Below are 24,659 nucleotides of genomic sequence, written 5' to 3' on the forward strand. Positions count from 1 at the left end.
TGTTAACACGGGGCTCAGACATTGATCAAAAGCACAGATAATTTTTTGGCCAAATACAAACTTTAGATGACGTTTGGTTGAGGAGCTTTGGGGCAAGTATCAGACACAGACAAACCTTAAGCAACAACTCCAACAGCGACTCAGTGATAATTTAGCTTGTCATACTGTTGTGCTGTAGCCTGTAGTGTGAACACAGCATTAGTGATAGCGTGAGGGGCTCAGACATTCAGAGGGAGCTCAGAGTAGAGCTGCTAAAGGATTTACCGGGCATTTCCAACCAATAGGAGGCCCCAGAGTAGACCCAGAACATGCTGGAGGGATTATGTATCTTATCTGGACTGGGAACGCCTTGGGATCCCCCAGGAGGAGCTGGAAAATGCCGCTGAGGAGAGGGATGTCTGCAATACCTTGCTCAGGTTGCTGCACCCACGACCCAGACCTGAGTAAGTGGATGAAAATCAAGGGATGGACTCCTAAGCTAGGACTCCTTGCTAGATTTTTTATGCTAAGATAGGAGCTCTGAGAATTTTCGGAGAACATTTATGAATATGGCCCCTGATGTTTTTGCAGAGCCCACCTAGTCTTTTTGTATTCATCATGGTTCTACAATGCAGACAACATAAAGACAATCACTACCTTTCAGAAGAGAATAAAGTAGAATATCACAGTGTCAATTTTTGTTGTCTTGCACCTGTGTTCTCTTAAGTTTAGCCACTCGAACACGAAACATAAAACAGTTCAACATGTTCCATGTAAAGCCAGCGTGATCTCTGAGGTTTACAAATGAGGCAGGGCCCTTATGATTTTGCAGCCAGGTGGCATACTGTAATGACACCGGTTACAGGAGAGTAGTCAAACAACGGCCTTATTAAAATTGACCACCGAAGCAAATCACTGCCAGGATGTTGTTGCCTATAATAAGGTGCCACTGACCATAACTTAGTGAAACCAGACAACAGCTGATGATGGACAGATTGTGTACACAGAGATCAGTACATGTAATATTAGGAAAAGACTGAAATCAATAAGGCTTTAAATGAGATTAGTTGAAGTAGACTGCCTCTACTTTGGTGGAATAAATCAATCTGTGCTTCACATTATTCTTGCAAAGGCAATTCAGTAAAGGCTGCCTTCATGAGACATATTTAACCAAAACTTCATCCATTTAAAATCTGTCAGTCTGTCTGAGTTTAGATTGATTGCTTCTTTTGTGAGTGTAATGGTTTGAATCTAAGTATATTTAAAAGTTCTCGCTGTAGAGGAGAAATTATCGCCACACTGTGTTTCACTGGCACTGGAAAAGCAGCACTCTAATTATGACTTACTGCAAATTGTTTAAAATCACTTTTACTTAGCACATGTAGTTTGAACACTTAAGTAAAGTCTGCAAAATCAATTTGCGTTGTACAAGACGTAACTTTTTATTCAAGCAAGACGGGAAAAAAAGCTTTGGTTGAACTGCAGACAACTTAATATAAGAGACAAGGAGTCACGTGGACAATTTGCTTCATTTGAGGGGAAATGAGTCAGAGGGGAGATCAAAATTAACGTATATTAAAAATGCAACGTTTCCTTTCAAGAAACATAAAAGCTGCAAATACATAAATGTGACATAACTTTAAAGACACATTAAAGGCTCAGTTTCATCTTAAACAGCCTTTTTATGAATATAAATCAAAGCCAACATCTTTAATGGAGAAACACAGCTTTGTGAATACATTTAGTATATTTGGGGAAGTCCCTGTACAGACCTGTACAGAAAAAAGTATATGGGATCTGTGTGAATTCACCAGGCGAACGTTATTGACAGAGAAAAGAACATTTGGGACTAGAATTTTCAGTCCGCTGGAACAGTAGGCCCCCGAGAGTGCCATAAAGAAGGGGAAGCCAAAGGCACATGTGCTTCTCCAAGTCCTGATTTTACAAATGATCAGATTCCAAAGGCATGCATAAATTAAACTGCTGCCCTAACAAAGCAGAATTTATATCTTTGTATTAAAGACAGTAAAAGAAAAACACAGTCCCAACTATCCTAGGGCGAAGGGTTTAAACACCCACAGAGTTCAGACTCCAGTTCTCCCAAATTTTATCTTGTGAACTTGTTGTTTTGATGAATTGTATTTTGATTTAGTCTGTAAGTAAGTAATCAGTGATGAGGTCTTTTAACTCCAAGGCTATAGGCACAAACTATTTTAACATTATTAGTTTTCTCACCGATAGGAGAGTTACAGTTTTTAGTACTAAACCAATTAAACATTCATTTATATTGGCAGGATTTAGCCATACTTCTGTATCCACAAGAGTGTGCAACAAGTGAGCTGGTAGGTGTCCAAGATGAGGATGTTACCCTGCCAATCACAACAGGAGCATGAAACTACTCGCAGCATTTTATGGGTGTAATCTTGGGGTGGCCATGCATGCCATTTGGTATTTAAAGTCATTACTCAGAGTTCAAACATAATGTGTATCTTCATCAACTCTTAAATCCACCCTTTAAACAATGGTGTCGACACCTGACACAAGTGTACCTAAGAATAACAATAACAATAGCTGCATTCCTGTCACAGTAGGTGTTCCCGTGCCAGAGCTCTTGAGTGTATGCTCGCCTGTGTAGGAAATTAATTCAGTCACCGTGAGAATTATCCGTGAAGCATTCTTCAAAGGCTCAATGTTGACGCTTGCTTTGATGAAGCTACCTGTCCTTTATGTTCATACGACAACCTGGAAGTTCCACCTGCCCACCTCAAACCCTGGTTATCCCACCTGACCATTACTTTACTGTCTAAGACTATTTATTTCGTCTTTCTTGCAATGTTGAACTTGTACAAACCTTTTCTGATTATAGCAAAATACAAAAAGAAAATCAACTTTGTACCTTAGTATAGTAGACATGTTGGAGTACCAGCACCACCATTATTGGACAGATAGGGCTCGACAATGGTTGCCACTGGTTGGCATTTTAAGAAACTCACATCCAATTCTTGGTCTTTGGCCACCATCAATGGGCATTGTTGTACAAGAGGAAGTTTTTCATAGTTCTAAGAACTCCAAAATTACTTGTGTCTGAACCACAGGAACTAGGAACCATCGTTCTTGAAACGCCATTTTGCGCTTGCTACTTTTTCAGCTCTTATTAAAGAGTAGGTACTCTCCCAACCCACTCACCATGACTGATGTAAATTAACAGTGATTGGACCAGACGTCGTAAGTGTAGCTGCATTGATTGGTCAAACACAGCCAATGCTGCACTGGCAACCAAAGTTTTTAAAAACCTGTTAGCTGTTAGGGGTGAGGGAAAAAAGTTTGATACAGCATAATATTGCAATATTTTTGTGTGGCACTATCGTATTATCACACAGTGCCAAGTATCTTTTTTTATTATATAAATTATTAATATTACAAATACAAATTAAACTTTAGGTAGCCTAGTAGAATAATAAAATTAATTGCTTTCTCAGTCAAGTAGGTTAATTTTGCTGAAAAAAAAAGACAATATATCTCAATATATTTCATTGCAATATTTAGTATATCATATTGCAACATATTTAAAATCGCAATAATATTGTATCATGACTCAAGTATCGTGATAATATTGTATTGTGGATCTTCAGGTGTGTAAACAACGGACAACACAAAACACAAACAACAGCTCATAACGAAAAAAATTTAAGGAAACTTAAACGGACCAACAGTGAAGTCAAGGCTTTACTAAGTATAACTGTGACGGTGGACATACATCGTGATTTTGATTCATCAAAGCAAAAGAGACATTTCTATACCAACCACAGGCTGGCTAACAGAACGTCACTTCAGCGACCCTATTGGTGATCTGAATGCAAACGGAAACTAAAGCTCTTGAAGGTATGTAGTTCTCATGGGAGCTCCCCAGTGGGCAGTTGCTCTCAAGGAGTCCCCAGAGTTGTTCTGCCCGAAAACCACTTTTTAACACATAAAAAAACATGCACCCTAAAATAAATAAGTTTTAATATGGTTGCATTAGTGATATGTAAACACTGGCCACCAGAGAAAGCAGAGTTTGCATCATACGGAGACGATGACATCCTGCATTTGTGGAATCACTTCCAACCCTTCCAACTGAGACAAAAACAAATCAAAGAGGAAATGGATTCAACTGAAGGCATTTATCGCCAGTGCACGGTGGCATGTTATTTTAGGTGCTTGTTATTGAGGCCACCAGGAGAAGTTTGCCCACATTCTGATGCTACGTGATGTGGTGTTGCTTTCCCAGTCTCTTCAGTACGGTGATGCTGTGTTCTGTGACATTGGCCCTCGTCTCTGGAACAGCCTTCCTGAGGACATCAGACTCAGATTCAGATTCAGAAGACCGCTTCAAACGAAATCTTCTCATTTTATTATGTAAAGCACTTTGAGTTGCACGTGCTGTATGAACTGTGCTATATAAATAAAGTTATTGTTATTATTATTATTCAGCTGTATGTGAAACAGGATTCAGCTGTCTGAGGAGAACCAAGACAGATTGGAGGTTGTGGCTAAAAGTAGGGGTGATGGACAAACTGATGTTGACTTCAATGCTAAAGGATCAATAAAATCTGTGGTGGGAATCAGCACAGAGGTCCACAAAACCAAAATTTCAAAGGGAGAGAATGTACAAAAAAGCAACCAGTGACTTGCTGGAGAGCATGACAGCAGCTGCTCCACTGGTGTTTTGTATACAGCACCAGGAATTAAGGATGGACATGTTAACACTTATAAAACTTAAGATTTAGGGTGTTTTCCCATATAGTTCTTTTGAAATGAACTGAACTCAGTCATCTCATATTGCAAAAAAAGTGGACCAACAGAAAAGGGATGCAGTTCTTTTTGTGTTCAAATTGTCAGTTCATTAGAAAGAGGACTCAGTTGTCTTTGTGGTCAGCTTCAGCTTTGATGGGGCCTCACTCCTCTTTCTGTTCACACTATAGCCTATAATATATATTGACATAGCTTCATTTTTACTTTGACTTGGCACTGCAGTGCAGTTATGAAGCCCCTCAGTTTCAGATGAACTTAAAATTGGAGGAAAACCTTAGCGTTTCTGTACTGTAGACTGTTGCTGTTTGATGTATTCTACATTCCACATCTGGAGATGTGCAGTATCTTCCATGGACCAAACTACAGGTACTCCTCGTCCTGTGGCCTTGCAAGCGTTACAGGCCGACGTGGTTTCGTCTGTTTTTTCAAGCGTCCCAGTTCAAAAGGATACGATCTAGAGGGCTAAATACAATGGCAAAGAGCAAAGTGAACCTGGAGCGCTTTGTGTTCAAAATGCACGTGTACTTAAAGCAAACCAAACTGGTTCCCTGCAGAGGGGTCTAAGTTCTCTTGAAGTGTTCACATATGCACAAAAAATGCTGAGTCGCTGCTCTGATTTCAGTCAAAACACCCTCAAATTCTGTAGAGTGCAAAGAGTTTTGTTGAGGTGCTCTAATAAACTTTCTTTTATATCACCAGAACCCGTCCATCAATCACATCACTCCTGCCTCCTGTCACTCTCTGAACTCTTGCACATCCACATTCCCACCCGCACTCTCAGGCCTTCCTCTTTCATCCACCTCACTGTCCTGCCAGCCCAAATTTGATTTTTAAGCTGACGTCTACAGTAACTGCACAGTATCGTAAGTACTCAAAGTATAAGATTACTAAAAGTGGCAACAAGGCACGTCTCCCTGCTTGTTTTGAATCATCACTCTAATGCCATAATTGCGCACACACCTATTCATAAATGTATTCAATCAGCTGTTTATTTGCTCATTACCGAAACTGTATGATAGCATTTATGAACAAACATCAGGTTGTTTCAGCTTCTATGTACACAGCGAGCTAAAAACCACACACACACCTCACCATGTGTGTAAGCATGTTCTTTCACTTTCTGTCTTTTGCTGTTGAAAGTCTCGATCATTTCCAGTAAACTCGAAACCAGATATAACCTGATAGACGGGGAGAGGGAGAGGGAGAGGGAGAGGGAGAGGGAGAGGGAGAGGGGGAGAGAGAGAGAGAGAGAGAGAGAGAGAGAGAGAGAGACTCAAGGTGGAGAAGGGAGGAGGAAAAGGGAAGTCTGGAGAGAGAATGCAAGTGGGCGGAACATACAGTAAGCAGAAAAACAGGAACAAAGTGATAACATATGCCAAAGTACACCTGCACACCTGAGTAAAGCCACTCCTTTCTCAGGACACGAGAGATGGTTGAGGAGCGGAGGCTAGAAAAATGCACTGAAACCCAAAACAGCTTTAATATTTTACAGCCCTTTTGACATTGACTCTGGTTTTATTTTGGAGATGAGGGAGTTTTTGTTTTGTATTTGTTTTGTGTTTTTTTTGTAGTATGTATTATATGTTGCTTTTGTTTTGAACTCACAACACAAGCGGCGGCAGCTTCAGAGTAAGATTTTATTTTTTTGTGTGACCCACATACCTGATGAAGATGTGGTCTATGAAGGTCATCATCCTCCTCCTGTTCTGCTATGGTGAGTACAGAGGGGCTTGTGTGGTTTTATGTTTTGATTTACAGATGTTGATTACAGGCAGTCCAATATTTAATGGGTCATTTTTTCTGACAAAGTAGTCCCAATAGGAGACATAAATAATCACAGCAATGCAATAAAGCCTCGTAACGTATCTGACAGAGAGTGATTCCCTCTCATTTTAAATGAAGGAGAGCCCCAGCACACAATGAGGACTTTGGTCATTTTAAGTGATAGTGATTGATGGAAAATATGATTTCATTTCACAGTCTGGCTGATGTAATATTGACTATATCATTGTACAGCTTATAAAAATGCTAATTTTTAATGAACCACTCTGTGTGCAACAATCTAACGTCTTTCAAGTCTTCTATAAACAACATGAGCTATAACATTAAAACTGTAACATGCCCTGATCTGGTAAACCACCCGCTCCATTCATCATTCAAATGTGGTCTATGTATGAGTGACTCAAGCTGTAAAATTCAGGATGGCGTTTTGCATCCTCCTTCCTGTACGCCGGCACAAGACAAGCAATTATTTCCTTGTGTCAAAGAACAAAGCATAGTTTTTAGTTTCAGCCACCAGAAGAAGCAAAGTCCATCTTACATAATCTCCCCGTAGTCCTGGAGCCAGTGTATGTGCGCTGTATCACTCCTCAGGCCTGAGGAGCTATACTGTAAAAATTGAGTGACTGTGCCTCTCTCAGGACTTCATATATAGGGGCTGAGGATGCTGGAGCTTGAACGGCTTCTACAGATTGTGCTGTGATTGAAAATTTGGGCTGCAGCAGAACCCGAGGACTAATGGTTGTCTGTGGCTCTTGTTACAGCAGAGAACAGTGTCCTAGCTTACTTGCAATCAACACAAAATATATAAAATATAAAAAATTATATAAAAATTGACATTTAGGTTAATGAATTTAACAGATTTTCTGAAAATGAAACTAGGCTGACTAAAAACAAGGAAACAACGTCAGCCCCGCCATATAACGATTCACAGATTTTGCCCTTGTGCCTTTTTTTCTACAGCTTGTCTTTCAACTGGCAACAAGAGAGTGTATTTTGTCTCCAGAAACTTTCACAACGAGCTCCGCTGGGACCCCATGACACTGGCCTTCCCTGGACAAAAAGTCCTCTATACCGTCCGGTACTGGAGGTAAGACCCAGGATTATTATTATTACACCTTTACGTCCACTGCCCTCTTGCACCTTTGTGCCTCTATGTACAGATCTATACGTAGAGGTGTGGTTAAAGCAGGAAAAATGTTTTCGCAGGGTAAACACTTGCAGGCGAGGCACGATACAATTAATATTTTGTAGGCTGGTAGCAACAGTGTAACCCTGGTCACCAGATGGTCTGGGCTCATCTATGGGAGGAATACACTTTATAGAGACACAATGGATCCAACTTGAATGCAGCACATGTTGTGTATTACAAAGTTTTTATCATTATAGTGAAGACAAAGACTATTATTTTACATTAAGGATAAATGTAGTGACATTCTTTGTTTTCTCAATGTGTACAGTGAATTACTGTACAACCTCAATTAATAGCCCGGGCTATTATTTGCTTAAATCACTGATAGCAACAGGCCTGTATTCTGGACAGGCCTTTAGTTCCTAACTGTTTCTCAGCAGGAAATATAATCACTTTGTTTGTTTAAACCAGTATATCGATTATAAATCACTGATTTGATTTAGCTCTGACAGACAGCGCAGCAGGAAGAGAGTCATGACACTCAAGGATTACGGCACCCAGCATACCGACACAACACCACTTTATCCTGTTTAAAACAATACTCACAAATAAATTCACAATCAAATAATACAAGATTAATTCTTATGAAAAACCCTTTTGATTCTTTTAATCTGAGGAGACTAAAGGAATATTAAAAATTTACAGGGTAATCAGGAATGGACACATAATTTGATGTTGACAACAACCTGGTTTAAAACATCCGCAGAACTTCTATAAAAAATGAACTGCTTGGCAACCAGACCAGGCGTCTAATTGAGACAGGCGTTTATATGTCAAAATGTGTAGCTACACCGGGCTAGTAAAAGGGACTGGGTTAACTGGGACGAGGCTTTTAACTGAAGTTTTACGGTAATCTGACTTACCTACATCCTCCATTGTTATCCAGAATAGAGACAACAAAAAGATGATTCTCAGGAAATGACTCAGCCTTTTTTTTGTGTATTTCTGCCTTTGAGGTACACCACTCTGCCGCTACGATTCAACTCAACAACTAGCAACACTAAAGAACAGCTATAGGGCCATTTCCTGTCATTATCATGGGCTGCACACTGCTCTCTTCATTGAGAGAAGATGCTCATAGAGCACTTTCGTGGCTTTGATTTAAAAGTTTTCCCTTCCTCCATTTCACCTGGTCTCTACAAATGATCTCAACAAAGTGGAAATGTCATCTCGTCTAATTACTCATGACGCAGACTCCCAGACAAAATGTCAAGTGCCACCCCTATCCTATTGACTTTTAGCCCATCCACTGTCACCTGGAATTGCCGGAGAGACTTTCAGAATCAAATCAGCTGCAGAGGAAGACTAGTTTTACTATGCTCGCTCAATATCAGTTCCTTGTTACAATAAAATGGTGTCATTTGTCTCGCTCAAAGAGGAACTGTGTTTAAATGATAAATGGCTGATTTGGCACAGCCAGGATGGTCTTTGTGTGGTTGTTTCTCTGCAGCCGTGTACTGCACAGAATTGATTCTGATTGCAAGTTGTCACAATTTCACACCAAATGCTTAATAATGTTTATTTTTGGAAGTCCATGACTAAAACTAGTGAATACTTATCTGTATGAAATAGTTATTTAAATTCCACATGGCTATCATACGCTACAGCGTCTGATTACATCGTATTGCACTTTTTATAGTGATGCTGAGGAGCAGCCGTTCCAGGTAAAAGAAGAGTGTCAGAACATCACTGCTTTGTCCTGTGACCTGACTGCAGAGACCCCATCGCTTCATGATGTTCACTACCGTGCTCAGGTGTACGCCAACGGTCGAGTGTACAACAGCACCAACAGGTTCAAACCTATAGCAGAGAGTAAGAATCTCCATGCTCTATCATGCATGTCTTTGTTTCCTCTAAGCCAGATGTATTCTACTGTAACATGTATTCACTCCTCGTGTTTGTCTTCCTATAGCTATTTTTGGTCCGCCCACGTTGTCAACCTACACAACAGTGTCATCCTTGCATGTTAATGTCACCCTGCCGTTGGGGCCGAATGGAGTTTCCGTTGCGGACATCATCACCAGAAGCATAAAAGGGCCCTCCAAAGTTGCATTAGTTTATACCTTAAAAATCACCTACCCAAAGTGGGCTGTGCTGGTGAGTCTCCATTCAGACACTAGGACATACTGTACACATATTCATCCAGTCATATCATAATTTTATACATTTACACAAATTAAAGCAGTCGATCTTTAAACTGTGATGTTGTTATCCATCTGTCCCTGTTGTCCCAAATGTTTCTGGATTTGCCGTAGTTTTCTTATCCGTCTGACCTGTGCGATGGACTACATGGATCAGTTGTAATCCACATGACCCTCTGTGTCTCCAGGTCAACAAGTCCACAACTGGCCGGTTTGTCATCAACTTGAAGAACAACCAAACCAAGTACTGCGGCAACGTGATCTACAAGCCTCTTACTGAGCATGGTCGCCCAGGGAGTGAGAGTGCTCCGTTCTGTGTCACACTGCCAGGTGAGGACAATGCTCAATACAACTTCTTCTACTTCTACTACTTCTGAAACACTCTTAGTAGACGTGCATCGATCGGCTCATTAATGTAATCGGGCTAACATTTCTAAGATATGTGTTACCAGTATATGATGTGCCCAATACTTTACACAAATTTAAGGAGTGGATGAAATGATGAAAGTCAATAAATAACTTCATTTACGTCCCTAAAGGGAGCAGATTTACTGTTAACATATTTACAAAAACTTTATTTCACTTGCGGCAACAGTGCGACACTCAGCATCTTAGTGGGAGGCTTTCAAGGACCCACCTGCTGTGGAGAAAATGTTGCGTTTTATTTTTTTTTTGTTTTACTTGAAGTACTTTGTGCTCATCTCCTCAAGTGATTGCAGCCACTTAGAAAGGATGCAGTGTTTGGAAATAAATCAAGACAGTTTCTGTCACAACAGTTGCCTCTTTAGATGCCTGCATCTGTACCGACCCTCACTGGCATTTGGGTGGTGACCTCTCCCTCCTCTGTCATGCTGATGAGACATGAGATTAGATTACATTGTTTATGAAAGCTGACGCTCATCTCACCTTATTGTTTATTCTCTACTGCTTAAACTGACAATGACAGTTGGAGATGACTACAGGCAACATATTACGAGGGTGCACGGGCAATTCCACCTTGCAAAATGCACTCAAAGCTACCCCTGAGGGAGGGGGAAATCCACCTCTATAGGTTGCTGTGTAGATTTCCATTGAGATAAGTTCCCTCTGAGAGGTACGTATATGTACCGGTATGTCCTCTGTCCTACGTCACATAGGCATGCTACAATGCTACTCCCTGAAAACATGCCTGAGCTTGTGTGTCACTGAGAATTTTTAGAACTCCCCGTTTTAAAGCCCTTGAGGTTATCTGAATTTACAGGTTGTGTTTTCCCAGATTGGTATGTGACACCAACTGCCTTCTCCCTCAGGTGACCCTCTGAAGTTCTTGCCATGGCTTCTCGTGAGTGCTGCTCTTCTGACGGCCATAATTATAACCTCAGTTGTGTGTATGTGCAACTACATAAAGGGTGGAAAGGAGGAGAGCTTGCCACCGCCATTGGTGAGACTATTCTTTCTTCCCGTCCTGTGTCCTGTGTTGGTGTGTCGACAAGGAAATGTTGCCTTACTGGCAAATCAACCCTCTGGCTCGTGTATTACTGTACAAATGTTCAGAGTCCTCATGTGACGCATCAACCTAAAAGTAATTAAACACTGTGGATGTTGTTTTAGCAATGTGTGAAAGTATTTCAGTGACTCATGGGGCATTCAGGGATGACAAATGCAGCGTGATTGAAGTCTTGTGTGGTGATGAAGGCACAATTTTAACTCACATTCAGACGATTCATAAAAAAGCCAGCATTCATTTTTTTCAATTTTTTTTATCAGATGGTAGCATATACAGAGTTCCCACACAGTTTTACCAATAAAGTTTCAAAACTTTTCTTTAACTTTTTTCATAGTATTTTACCCCATATTCATGACTTTATTTGAGTAGATTAAAATGGGTAGGCCTATATAGCAGTAAAAGTGTACATTATCGAAGAAGCACTTCCCAGGCATTTATGGAGAAGCTAACTGGTAGCACTTGCTATCGTCACTGGCTCGTTGGACATTTCTGCCACCAACTACCTGCATATGTCCACTGCCAATACATCAAACCAGCACATGCAGTCATTTTGTGAAACACCAAGGCTGCATCCCGTTTTGGGGGAATGAAAACCAAAGATCCAGATGCAGATGTCAAGGCTATGTATGTTTGGATTATTATGTTGACAAGTTAAGCTAATGCAAAGGTGGAGGAACAACTTTGTTTGGTCTTCTGATGACGCATTGCTGCGCGGCACCTCCTATTTGTGCTAGGGGCGGCACTTGACGCGTGTCATGTAATGCCACACCAGTGTGTTTTCAACTTGCGTGTCGTCTGTAAATAACCCACCTGATGATAGCCAACTGTTTGATCCATAGGCTGAGATTTATTTTGAGAAGACAGTCATACTGTCAAGCTGCCATACTGTATGACTGTAACTTACTGCAGCAGCCACACACTAAAGCTAATGTAAGCAATCCATCAGTACTAACTGTCACAGCATCATTTAGCAATTTACCAAGCTGACGGTGAATATTTATGTTTCTTATGTGCCTCAAATCTCAGTGTGAAAGCCTTCATTAACCCTCTACACATCAGCTTTACTGCATTTTACTCTCTCCTGATGTGACAGCGTATTTCTTTCCCCCAAAAGGGGCCACAACCTTGACAATGACGCCTACCGGTCTGGTCTGTGTGCATCATGTAATACTGGTGACATTTCAACAGTCATTGTTTTGAGATTTTAATGAAAATATTCTAAGCAATAGGCAAAACAACGTATATTTAAAACTTTTCCAACACATTTTTTTAGCTCCAAACCACTTCCAGGCAGGGAAAAATGCCCGATTTCATAACTGCTCGAGGAATTTCATGACTGCAGGAACCCTGCTATAGTTCCCACATTTTAATATGTTGGTCATCTACAAAAACCTGACACTTATTTGACATTAATGACTCTCTCTTCTTATCTTCAAAACAGGTAACCACTATCAGCAGCCCACCCAGAGTACTGTATCCAGATAGGAATATCATCATTTCCAAACTGGAGTTCTACGTTCAAAGTGAACAAACTGTTTACGCGACGATCCGGGCGAAGCCAAATATGCCCTCAGTTGGGACTGGAGGTTATTCCCCTCAGGACATCCCCTACCAAGCCAAACAAGGCAGCACTGGCTTCTCTGTGAGCACAGGTGGACACAGTCCGACCCCAAATACTGAAGACACGAGCGCCCAGTCCTCCGAAAACTACAGTGTAGTGGCTGTCCACATGCCTGCTGAACAGAATGAAGGCTTTCAGCAGGCTATCAATGACAACAGACAAACCAGTAACCTGCCACTGTCCTCCAGTGGAGAAAGCTGGGATAGAGTTGGAACAAATCCAAAGATGACCTTTCAAGGAGGACCACCATCACCTGATATGGACTCTTGTGAGAGCAATCCACTGCTGTTGCAGACGGTGCGGGACACCAACGGAGAACTCATTTTGCCTTCACTCACTTTTAAGTTACCGGGCAGCACAGGTGACAAAGTATCACCACATAACTCAGAGAGAAAACCCCTTTTATCTGACCTCACAGACTCAAAGGACGGGCCATCATTGGCATCCTTGCAGAGCTTCGACGGCTCAGAGTTGACAGACTCAGGATGTGACGACAGCACTGTAAACACACCAACCCTACCGTACTGCAACACCAATTACTGCCCATCTCAAATAGTTACTTCATATTTCCAACAGGGATTTCAGAACACACCATCTAGTGATGTCATATTTGAATCAGGTTACAAACAAAACTGGATGCCTGCATCCAAAGACACTTGTAAATACAGGACAAACTATCTGTGTAACCGGACTGCTTATGAAGAGGAGGAGGAAGGTGAGGAAGAAGAAGACAGAGGAGGAGAGGAGAGATCAAAGCAGCTCCTTCTCGGAGGCTGGGGGTTACAGATTCAAGAATAATTCTCCTCCCTCTCTATAACCGTTAAGGCCTAAAACCTGCTTTTATTTTCCATTTGCCTTAAAGACATTTCATCGCAGTAACAAAAGAGGGAGGAGGAAGTTAATGAGAGCACTGACAGGTACTTTGGTGACAATGCAGACTTCAATGGCTTTGCTGTTTGTTGTGCGGCAAATGATGCAGAGACAGATGTTTAAACTCTCCTTAAATATGGTTCAAACCTCTGGACCCTTATATACATTTCATGTCAAAGATGTGATATACTATGCTCTGCTGTGAATCTGGTATTATTTATTTATTAATCCATGATTACGAAAATAGGTATGAATAGTGTTGAATTGTGAGTTTACAGTTTATATGAAGAACTCAGTGTATATACTTGTAAAGTCCTTGTTTACTTTGTCAAATAACCACATTTTTACAAACAGAATTTGTATTTGAAAGATGTAGAACTGCTGAAAGCTGAACCCAAACCCACCTCTTTCATAGGTGATATAATCCAATCTTCTATTGTCATGTCAGGGTTAAGAAGGCAATGCAACCATGATATCCTCCTGAGACCCAAAGTTTTGTTTGGTAAGCATTTTTAATTTCTCCTAGATATTTGGGATCAGCAGGACCCAATAAGTTAAAAAAAAACCTAAACACTGTCAATGATAATTAAGTCCCACTGTCCTAAAACAAGACAACAATTAAGTCCAAGTGTTCTCAAACAAGACAACAGTAAAGTCCCAACGTCTTCAAACGAGTACTTCCTAATTAACAGCGTCTTAGTTTGTTACTGTTGCTAAAATTGGTCAAATGTGTTGCCATATCAAACTATAAACATTATTAATCATAAATAAACACGTTTCAACCATTAAATGTGATCAGGTTTTGGACCTTGTCCTTTTTTGTGTCTGGATCGGCTGCAGACTGACTTGGCAGAGATGGCAGCCATTTTGTTTTTACATAGATTAGTGTATTGTGCTCTTACTGCCACTAGATGGCACAAAAAAGTGTCCACGAATGAGGACAACAGGTCTGAGTGAAGTGGAATGAAGTATAAGGTGCAGTAAACCCAAAATGTGATGTCCTCATATGAGGACACGGAGTCTCAGGGGGATACAAAGTTCGAAGTGTCTCCTATTTTTATTATTTCAGTATATCTCAGTATATTTCACATCAACATTTACATTGTGTCTAAAGCTTTTGAGACAGCTAAAATCTGTTTTGTTTGTAATGAAAAAAACACATGATCACAGTCATCATGTTTGCACTGCACCGCAAGCAGTCTAAAAGGCAGTTTAAATTACTTTCTTGTGGGTTTACTTTTTCAAAAGGGCTGCAATCACACGTAGTCAGCACGTGCATTTGTGTGCCATCACTATGACCACGCATTATGGCATGTTAGTACACGTTCTTAAATACACAAACCCAATCTGGTCACTTTTAATTTACACTGTGGACAGTCAGCTTTAAAGATTAGATATGAGGATAAACCTGATTACTTTGTACCTGAACAAAGCATTAAACACGGCCCGTCGCCCACTGTCACGTTCTGAGCTGTTTAAAATGAGACTCAAATGACTGAATTCCTGCTAGATATTAACATATTCCTATTTCTACACTCACCAACATATTTCAGTATTATCAGTGTTTGCATCTGTACATAAAAAAAGAGAAATGTTTTCTGTTTTTCTGACTCTCAGAGTTCATGAACTCATTTTGTTCCCCTCATTGTTTGCTGTTCTTTCAGGGGAAGAAAATAGAGCGTGTAAAAAACATATTAGAAGGTGGGGTCATGGTGCAACTGATAACAGTTTGGTTTTTAATAGCATGAGCTCAATCCTTTATACACAGTTGTAAAGTAATAATGTCAGGTGTGTCGAAACAGTGCAAACTGAGTCACGTATGGACACATTGTGGGGAACAATATAGATTGTATCGAACATCTGTACTTCTATCGTGTGGACAAGAGGGTCTGCCGAATGAATGTAAATGAATGAACGTAATATAAAGTTGCAACCTTGTTTTATTCTGTATTTACAGACATTATTTTCTACTAAAATGTACGTTTGAAAGGTCATACTTGAAAGTTTAAGTTGCTGAGATTCTGAAAAGTGAACATTAGAGCAGTGGTTCCCAACTGGTCCAGACATGGGGTCCAGATTTCTCCTTAGTCATTAGCTCAAGGTCCACCCAGTTTACATTCAGCGTCATACTTCTGTTTGGCCATGTCGTTGAACTAGTTTGCCGTCTCTGCCAAGAAGCTGTCCCTTAGTCACTCGCTCTACAGCAGAAAACGGCACTTCAAAATAAAAGCTCTGTGCTGGAATTCTACTGTACTGAAAAGTGAAGTGTGTTTTTACAAACTTGACACGTTTGTGAGTCAGTTGAGGTCCATTCAGACAGGGCCTATGACCCACTTTTGGGACATGACCCACCAGTTTGGAACCACTGCATTTGAGAACCTTTTCTCTCAAACTGTAACTACCACAATCGAAAACTAAGAGACGTATGTATTTCTTTGTTTGGTTTGGGGAAGGTTGTGAAAGTATTTTGAACTCCTTCTCTCTAAAGCAATGTCTTCACTCAGTTGAAACTTGCAATCCTGCTGTGAAACAACATTCTTAGTCACTAGTTTCTGTCCTTCGTCTCCAGGTGAGGTGGATAAAATGAGTCAATAATAAACTTGTGTGGCATATTAAATTTTTATAAAGTTTTGCAATTCAAAAGGGAAAATTCCTTACAATATGTTTACTGTCTCAGACGACAATAAAGAGGTGAGCCGGATTGCGCAAAGGATCCAAAGTTCACCTCAACAGCGTCTTGCTAAGTAGTGTGTGTGTGTCAATCAAGGAAGACAAGAAAAAATGTTTGTGTGTCTGCCCACACGGTTCCCTGTACACATCTAGTGAACTGAACCAATAAGCTGTTTAAATGTTTAAAGCCACAAAGCATGATTGGCACCCATGTAGCAGACAGTAATTTAACTAACAAACTCTGTGTTACTGTCTTTTTATGTGGGAAACCTGGATAGATGGATTAATAGTTTTTAGATTATATCCTGCAGTGTTTGCAGAATTTCAGGGTAAGATGATCCAACTGTGAATCTGGCTTGAAATCATCTAAAAAAATGAAGGAGCAGCTTCTGTTACATGGGAGGGGATTTACCTACACAGGCCTTTCCGAGCAGTGAGAAGAGGAAGTGATTTTTCCATTTAACTGTCCAGCACAGAGAGGGAAGCAGTGCATCTATCTGCATCCACTGGACGTTTTCCAGGGGATAATATAAGCCTTGGGTGGATCTCTGGTTTAATACCCATTGTGTGCTTGGTTATGTAATGGCTACCAGATACCCTAATGGGATATTTCACAGTAAAAGCCTGACCTATATACAAACATGTGACTAGGAAGAAGTAATAGATGTACCAAATTCATAAGGATCCTTCCTTTGAGGTAACTAATCAACAGTGGGGGATACATATAGAACAACAGTCAGCATTATTTTTCCACCTTTATTAAGAGGTCTGAGACAGACGTTGCACCAGATTTTCTTGCTGCCATCAGTTTGACAGACAGGGCTGTAAAAATTCTGTTATAATCTGTTATTACCTGTCATTTTAATTTTAGTTTTCGCTGGCTGATAATGTTATCACTAGACTATTTTATGCTTGTCCTTCATTCTCCACTGCATCAGTTCCTCTGTTTCTATTTTGGGCCTCAGTGCTGGAGGTGTCTTCTCTAATTTAAAATGGGTAAAATCTTCTTTCATTGTAAAGCTGCACGCAGCTCATTGATTCGCTTAGCCCCTCATTGTGCTGCGCTCACTCTAAAACACATAGCTAAATGTTACCTGATGGTTTTAATAACATAGTATGCCATTTTGGTGTTGATGTGAGTTTGTTGGGACCAAAGACCATATCAATTGACAGATGTTGGATGTTCGCTGCTGCTAACCAGGCAGTAGTAAACTGACCTGCCCTACTTTTTTCACCTCGTTAATTCAGGTCATCATAATAACTGGGCTTTTTAAAGAAACTTAAGACACTTGGCTGCCGGGATACTTTGCAGTGGTATGTAGGGATATAGCCTACCAGTGCAATGGCTAAAGCAAAGAGGTAAGCCGAGGCAGGCTCTTTGGCTTAAGCCAGCTAGACATCGAGGTCATGAACATGAGATCAAAGACAAGACTTGACAATTGCTAATTAATATGCATACGCCACCAACTGGACAGGGGTTTGATTTACGTAAAGCTCTCACTATTCTTATCTGTCAAAATGACAGGCAGCCTTCAGATTTTTCCACGATGGTTGAAAAAAAAAAAAAAATCAGTCAATGATGGAAAAATATTCATTTGAGTCAACTGACAATCAACAATAATAATTCAACATTGTTTACTAGAGATGTCCAAAGACAATTTCCAGGATCTGTTGGTCTCAGCAGATATTTCATTTGTACGAACTCAGGGCCAAATAATCCTGATCCAGAATCCCTATTGTGTAGACGATTAAACAGAATATGTTTTCAAGGGGAACAATAAACCAAAACTCAGGTGCATTAGTCACAAAAACAGAAAATAATAATTCAATGTGACAAAAAGAAAATTTTAAAATATCTTGACAAACTGCAGTGACTGTGCACATACAGTACACGTTGCAGCACATTAGCTAAAAAGCTAATTAACCCCCACCATGAAAAATGTAAAAATTGAATCAATAGATCCTGCGACACAGTATCAGCAACAAACTTCACATTATGAACATGTCAAAAGCTCCAATTTATAGCGAGGTTGCCTCATAGAAATTACTTTATCGAAGACATAAATTAGACTGCTGCATGAATGCAAACAAGATATATTTTCTAATGGTTCAACATTCACAGGTTAATGCTTGGATAAAACAAATTATACTTTTAATCTATGCAGTCAGCTGCCATTTCAAAGATAAAGCCAGTTGGAGTGGGTTCAGACAGACGATTTACGAGGGCTATTGCTAACTTCAGCTCTGTATCTTCAACAGGACCAGGTACACAGCAAAGGTTTTGCCCAATCATAGGAAAATAGCCACAGTGGAAAAGGATGTTGTTGGCAGCTGATTTTTTTTATCTTGTTCTGTGCAAACAGAACAAAAAGTATTTTTTTATCTTGTTCTGTGCAAACAGAACAAAAAGTATAAACCAGCACGGCGCATGTTATACTTCATGGCCCTTAGGCATTCTGTGACCCTCTCTTCATCAAAGCCCAACCATGTCAATGAACACGATGCTTCTGTTCTGCTATTTGAGATCAAGTCAGCTATGCTGCCCTTGACACGAGTGGGCTCTGTGCTTGTAGTGAAAACAGGGCTGATAGAGGAAAACGTAGGCATTGTAAAGGATGATTTAACATGAGCGGAGAGCTGAAACTGGCAACACACCAGCGGAGTTCAATGTTGCAACTAACACAAAAAAAGGGGTGATGAAATTAATATGTGAATCAGCTCCTGTGAGTGGGAGTAAGTGGGAGGTAGATAGACATAGAAATTGGGCTCGATCCAGTTGAGAAAAATTTGGGACAACTACCTTCAAAAAAATCATGCAAGACATTAAATGGTGAAGTGGAGTGAACCGGGGAACAAAAGAAGATTCAAACTTGTGGCCAATCATCCTGACAACACGCTGCAGGGAAAAGGAGAGAGTGTTTTCATGCTGAGAGGGATTTACGGCCTCTGGTGAGTTTGGAAAGGACATAGCACACGGCATGTTGTCCAGCTTTTCGTCGTGCTCTTTTCCTTTATCTTCCCATCTTGCTCTTCTTTGGACAGGTGTCTAAAAAACAGTCTTTACTTGGCTGGCAGCACTGACAGGTTCTTTTCTTTTTGTCTGCCAGAAGGCTGTCTTTCTCCTCTTTCAACTCTCCACATCCCGAGAAGATCGAACGTGAGATTGCAGGGCAATCCCCCTGTGAGTGCCACAGGCATGACAGAACTTTGAATGGGGAACAGCAGTTTGAATGAACCCAATGCTTCTGCACAAACAGAATTTCGATCACAGCTGCAGATGTGTGCCTGCCCTGGATCAAGTAATGATGGTCAATAAAAGGGATAGTTTGGATTTTTTGAAGTGGGGTTGTATGACGTATGACGTATGACAATTTCAAACACAAGTAGGCCTACACAAATCAGCTTCACTATAACTCGCAGCATTTAAAGACAAAACACTATTGTTTTGCTGGACACATTTCCCCCACAAATACAACATGCTAATGTTTTCAGCACAAGCCTATGGCATTTTACATTGTATAAATTAGCCTAGCAGCTAGCTGACTTTTCCTCTTCTCATATAAAACCAGGGACAACAGCAACATTTAACAAAGGTAACATTACAAAATTCGGCTCCATTAGAGCTCACAAGGTTCACCATACAAAATTCGGCTCCATTAGAGCTCACAAGGTTCACCAACAAAACAAATTGTCTTATACTAAACACGTTTTCCAAACACATACAACATGCTAACGTTATTAGCACAAGCCTATGGCATTTTACACTGCATAAATTAGCCTAGCGACTAGCACAGATTTCCTCTGCTCATATGAAGCCAGGATAAATCACACGCGAAGACTTAAAATCCTATTTTGTGAGTCTTTATTCTCTTCACAATTTATTGTTTCTTATCTGTTAAATTCAATTAAATAAAAAATTGTTTCCATTGAGGGAAATGGTTTCAGCTTTCAAACGTAGATTGGAGGTCTGCGCCACCGCAGTTATATTTCTGGTGAGGTGCACATCAGGTTACTGCGTCGCTTTGACGCAGAAGTATAAATCCTACATTACCTTGCAATCAGACATCCCTTTCCAACAGGGAACTGAAGCTGTCTTTACTTTCTTCAAAACCATCTGAATGCTTATACAGAAACAGTAATTCTACCTATCAGAAAAGGGGAGTTGCTGGTCTACTGCTGCCTTGATTAATTACTTTGTTTGTGTTATTGTGTGACTTTGGCGTTTTAAATGTTTAGTTCAGATTCACCAAGGTCACACAATAACACAAACACACAAACTGTTTAGGGCAGCGGTTGATCAGCAGCTCCCATGTTCTGCAAAGTAAAACTACTGTTTTTATCAAAGAAGTCTGGTGACTTTGAAGGGAGCAAACATGGATATAACGGCTTCAATTCCTCATTGAAAAGGGCTAAAATATGTTGCTAACTCCACACCCCCACCCCTGCATCAAAATCCACATATGTATATTCTGATTCTTTCTTCCCTCAAAATAAAAACAGCACACAATGCAATGTGTCCTTGAAACTTTATATCTGCCCTTGAATTTTCTTGATACAGTGTATTGGTAGAGATTAACATTAACGTTTAATGGCTCCTTTAACAGTCTTTTAGAAGGCTATTTTGGGGTACAGGCAGTTATGATTCCCTAATTTATTATATTTACTTTCCACATCTAAGGCAAAGTTCCAGCATGAAGAGACAGAGCAAAGAAAAAAACTCCTCTGAAGAAAATGTGTGAAGATGCTGAGAGAATTTAACAAGGACAAGTTTGGGTGTCTTTGTCATAAAACTATCATCCAACACTCCCTATCTTGGCGGTAGCCATCTTTTTTCTACATTTATCTTTTCTGATAAGTTGCATAGAGTTAACTGGGTTCATTGAAATGTATGCATGCCTCACTGCTAATGATTCTGTACTCTGATCTCCCAGTTTGATATGGCACCATGGAGTCACTTTATTACCATTTCTCATTTATTCATGAGATAATGGAAAGAAAAAATGTGATATTGAAAGACTGCCAAAGAACAGTCTGCCCCTCTATTTCTACAGGAGACGGCTTGCATGAGTTGCTGGTCAAGAGTGTGTTGCAGACATATTAGAGAATGCCATCAGCAAGAATAATCACTTGGTTCAGGTGACACTATGGGAGTATACGGAGAACAAAAAGAAAAAGTTAAAAAAAAAAACCCAACTTTAATATTGTTTTGCTCTGGCAAATTAGTAGCCAATGATGTACAGTGTCCATCCCTCCAGCATCACGTTGAGTAATACCAAAAGGAGTAAATGGGCTCTGCAAAAACATCAGGGGCTGTATTCACAAATATTCTGAGACTCAAAGAACTCCGAACTTAGCATAAAAAATAGCAAGGAGGGAGTCCCAGCTTAGAGTCTATCTATCCATCATCATCCGCTCATCCAGGGCCGGGTTGCAGGGGTGGCAAGCTGAGCAAGGTATTCCAAACATCCCTCTACCCAGAAACATTTTCCAGCCCCTCCTGGGGGACGCTGAGGTGATCCCAGGCCAGAAGAGACATGTAATCCCTTCAGCGTGTTCTGGGTCTAACCTGGGGCCTCCTACCAGTTTGACATGCCACAAAAACCTGTAACACGAGGCACCCAGAAGGCATGCTAGCCTCTTTCGACACGAAGGAGCAGTGGCTTTACTCTGAGCTCCCACATAATGTCTGACTTCCTCATCCTATCTCTAAGGGTGAGCCCAGCTACCCTACATGAAAACTGTCTACTTCGGCTGCTCGTATCCATTACCTCATTCTTTCCGTCACTACCTAAAAAGCTCATTACCATAGGAAAGGGTCAGACTGTAGATGGCCTTGTAAATCAAGAGCTTTGCCCTTCTTGACCACAATGGTCCGGCCTACGTCACTGGTGACACTGCACCAAACCATCTTTCTCACGCTCCATTTACCCTCACTCATGGTCAGGACCCCCAGATACTCAAACTCCTTGACTTGGGGAGATAAGTCACTCCCAACCCTGAGAGGGCAATCCACCATTTTCCATCTGAGAACCATCACCTCAGACTTGGAAGTATTGGCTCTGTAAGACGCACACTGGGCTGCAAACTGCCCTGGTGCATGCTAGAGGTTGTGGTCTGACGAAGCCAATAGAATCCACATCATCTGGTTCTGTTGTTGAATTAAAATGTCTATTTAAATGTTCTTTATGTGGACTGACAACAGCTTGTACGGCTGCATCAATTGCAGACATTTTTCTGTCACTACATTTCATGGATGTAACTAGGTTGTAAAGTCAAGTCAGTTATATTAGCTAGAAGGAAAACACTATCCCCATTCTTTATCTCACCAAACTATATCTAATTGGTCAACTCTTTCTGCACTGAACAGCCATCAATTAGCACAAGACAAGGCATATTTGAATACCTAAACAAATCAGACGTTGGCGACTATTCAGAGGGAGGAACCAGGCTACCGCATAATGAAAGCTTCATTTAGCATCATTAATCTGTTCCTGTCATACAGCTGAAGTATTACTGCATATAAATGTGCTCTTGAAAGACTGATGACAGGCAGTGTAAGGTTTATGAGCATCCAGCAGACAAACTTCATTCTACTTCTCTACTTTGACGTGACATAAGTGAATCACATCAAGCAGCCCCTTTCCTGCCATCCCCATTGAAAAGACACCTACCTCTCTCCCAGACCAAATCACTTGATGAATTCAAGTCTGCATGTAATTGGATGCAATCACGTCGCCCCCTCCCTCTCCCCTCTTGCATTCTAATGAGCTCTTAATGGGTCCTTGATTAGAAAAAGGCATGAAAACAGCTGTCAAGGCTGGCCAGGAAATGATGGATCATCCACGAGACTTTGGTGTCCATTAAGGTCTATTCTGGGCCCAATCACGGGTAGGTAAGATGATGAAGAGAAAGTTTTACAATACTTAGTTTCCGCTGAGACAATTCCCCGTGGAACAATTATTGTTTCAGTCGTGAAATTGACAGATGGCTGTTGAACACTGAGAAGAGTGTCCAGTCTGGGCATGCCCATATTTTTTAGGTAGCTCACTTTTTTTTAATCAAACCAAAACTGCATCTTTCACATAAAAAATACAGCATGTCTGGACAATCTCAGACCTCCACTCCTGCTGTGTTATTTGCTCAAAGGCATGGCAGGTAGGGAGGATGTCGATAGAATTAAGTGCTTCTAAGAGAAACTCAAGGAGGATAGCTGAATAGAAATGGCAGATTCATTATATCAAAAAAAGTAGTGATATTATTATAGCATTGCTTGTCAAAATATGAAGAAGAGCTCCACATCAAAGACAGCCATGCCATGTCGACAATATTAAAATGTCTGATATCCCTTCACATCCTGGCCTCTGGCTCATGTCATGCTACATTTACTGTAAACATGAGCTGCAAACTGAGGAAAAGAAAAAACATTAACACTAGCCTCCAAGTCGTTATTACAAATAGGGTGTGTGTGGGGATTTGTTTGTGCTGTGAGAGCTCAGCCTTTATATCATAACCTGCACTGACAAAACTGACAGTTTGGGCTGCAAATATTAAAGCTGTAGTTGGTAAATTTTATTCAAAAAAAAAAAAAAAAAATTAGTATTTGCTGAAACTGTCACTATATTCACACAGCACTAAATGAGACAAATAGTCTTTTGTTAGTATGACTAACCCTAACATTGGTCATCTGGATTACAGTACTACAAAGCAGGTCATCAACTAGTGCAGTCAACTCTGGGTTTTCCCATCCAGCCACGAGCTTGTTCATGTGAAAGAAACGGGTGTGTTAATTACGAGCGACATCATCAGACCCATGAATGAAGTAGGCTGCTTCACAGGAGAGGGAAACGGTACCGAAAGTGTCTGGGACTGCGAGACAGTAAAATGTCAATGGCGTCGGACATGAATGACACTCGATCTTATTATGGAAAATGTAGAAACATTGAAAATACTATCCAAAAGTTCACTAATGGCAGAGGATTAAATTAGGTGTTGGTATCACTAGGCTGTATGTGATATTAGTATACAGTAGTTTTTGCTATTTAGTTGGACGATGATGAAACTACTCTGAATATGTCTCATAAAACACTTAAAAGTAATGCCAGACTGTTTCTGCTACTGAAGTAAAGG

At 40.6% G+C, this 24,659-nt stretch overlaps 1 protein-coding gene across 1 annotated transcript; it reads left to right on the top strand.

Annotated features, from left to right (window-relative positions):
• Positions 1–6,183: 6,183 nt before the first annotated feature.
• Positions 6,184–14,498, top strand: ifnlr1 (interferon lambda receptor 1). Its single transcript, XM_050047565.1, has 7 exons — positions 6,184–6,487; positions 7,516–7,642; positions 9,384–9,556; positions 9,657–9,841; positions 10,074–10,215; positions 11,175–11,305; positions 12,813–14,498. The coding sequence occupies exons 1-7, from the start codon at positions 6,439–6,441 to the stop codon at positions 13,788–13,790; spliced, it is 1,785 nt and encodes a 594-aa protein (XP_049903522.1). The 5' UTR covers positions 6,184–6,438; the 3' UTR covers positions 13,791–14,498.
• Positions 14,499–24,659: the final 10,161 nt, after the last annotated feature.

Source organism: Epinephelus moara, chromosome 6, assembly GCF_006386435.1.
Source record: "Epinephelus moara isolate mb chromosome 6, YSFRI_EMoa_1.0, whole genome shotgun sequence".
NCBI classification, from domain to species: Eukaryota; Metazoa; Chordata; class Actinopteri; order Perciformes; family Serranidae; genus Epinephelus; species Epinephelus moara.

What these genes read in the sequence shown, in the direction of transcription:
- ifnlr1 (XM_050047565.1), top strand. Translation starts at nt 6,439, where the DNA reads ATGAAGATGTGGTCTATGAAGGTCATCATCCTCCTCCTGTTCTGCTAT. An exon ending in ACCCAAAGTGGGCTGTGCTG is followed by an intron (nt 9,842 to 10,073) that starts GTGAGTCTCCAT and finishes CTGTGTCTCCAG; the next exon opens with GTCAACAAGTCCACAACTGG. An exon ending in AGAGCTTGCCACCGCCATTG is followed by an intron (nt 11,306 to 12,812) that starts GTGAGACTATTC and finishes TCTTCAAAACAG; the next exon opens with GTAACCACTATCAGCAGCCC.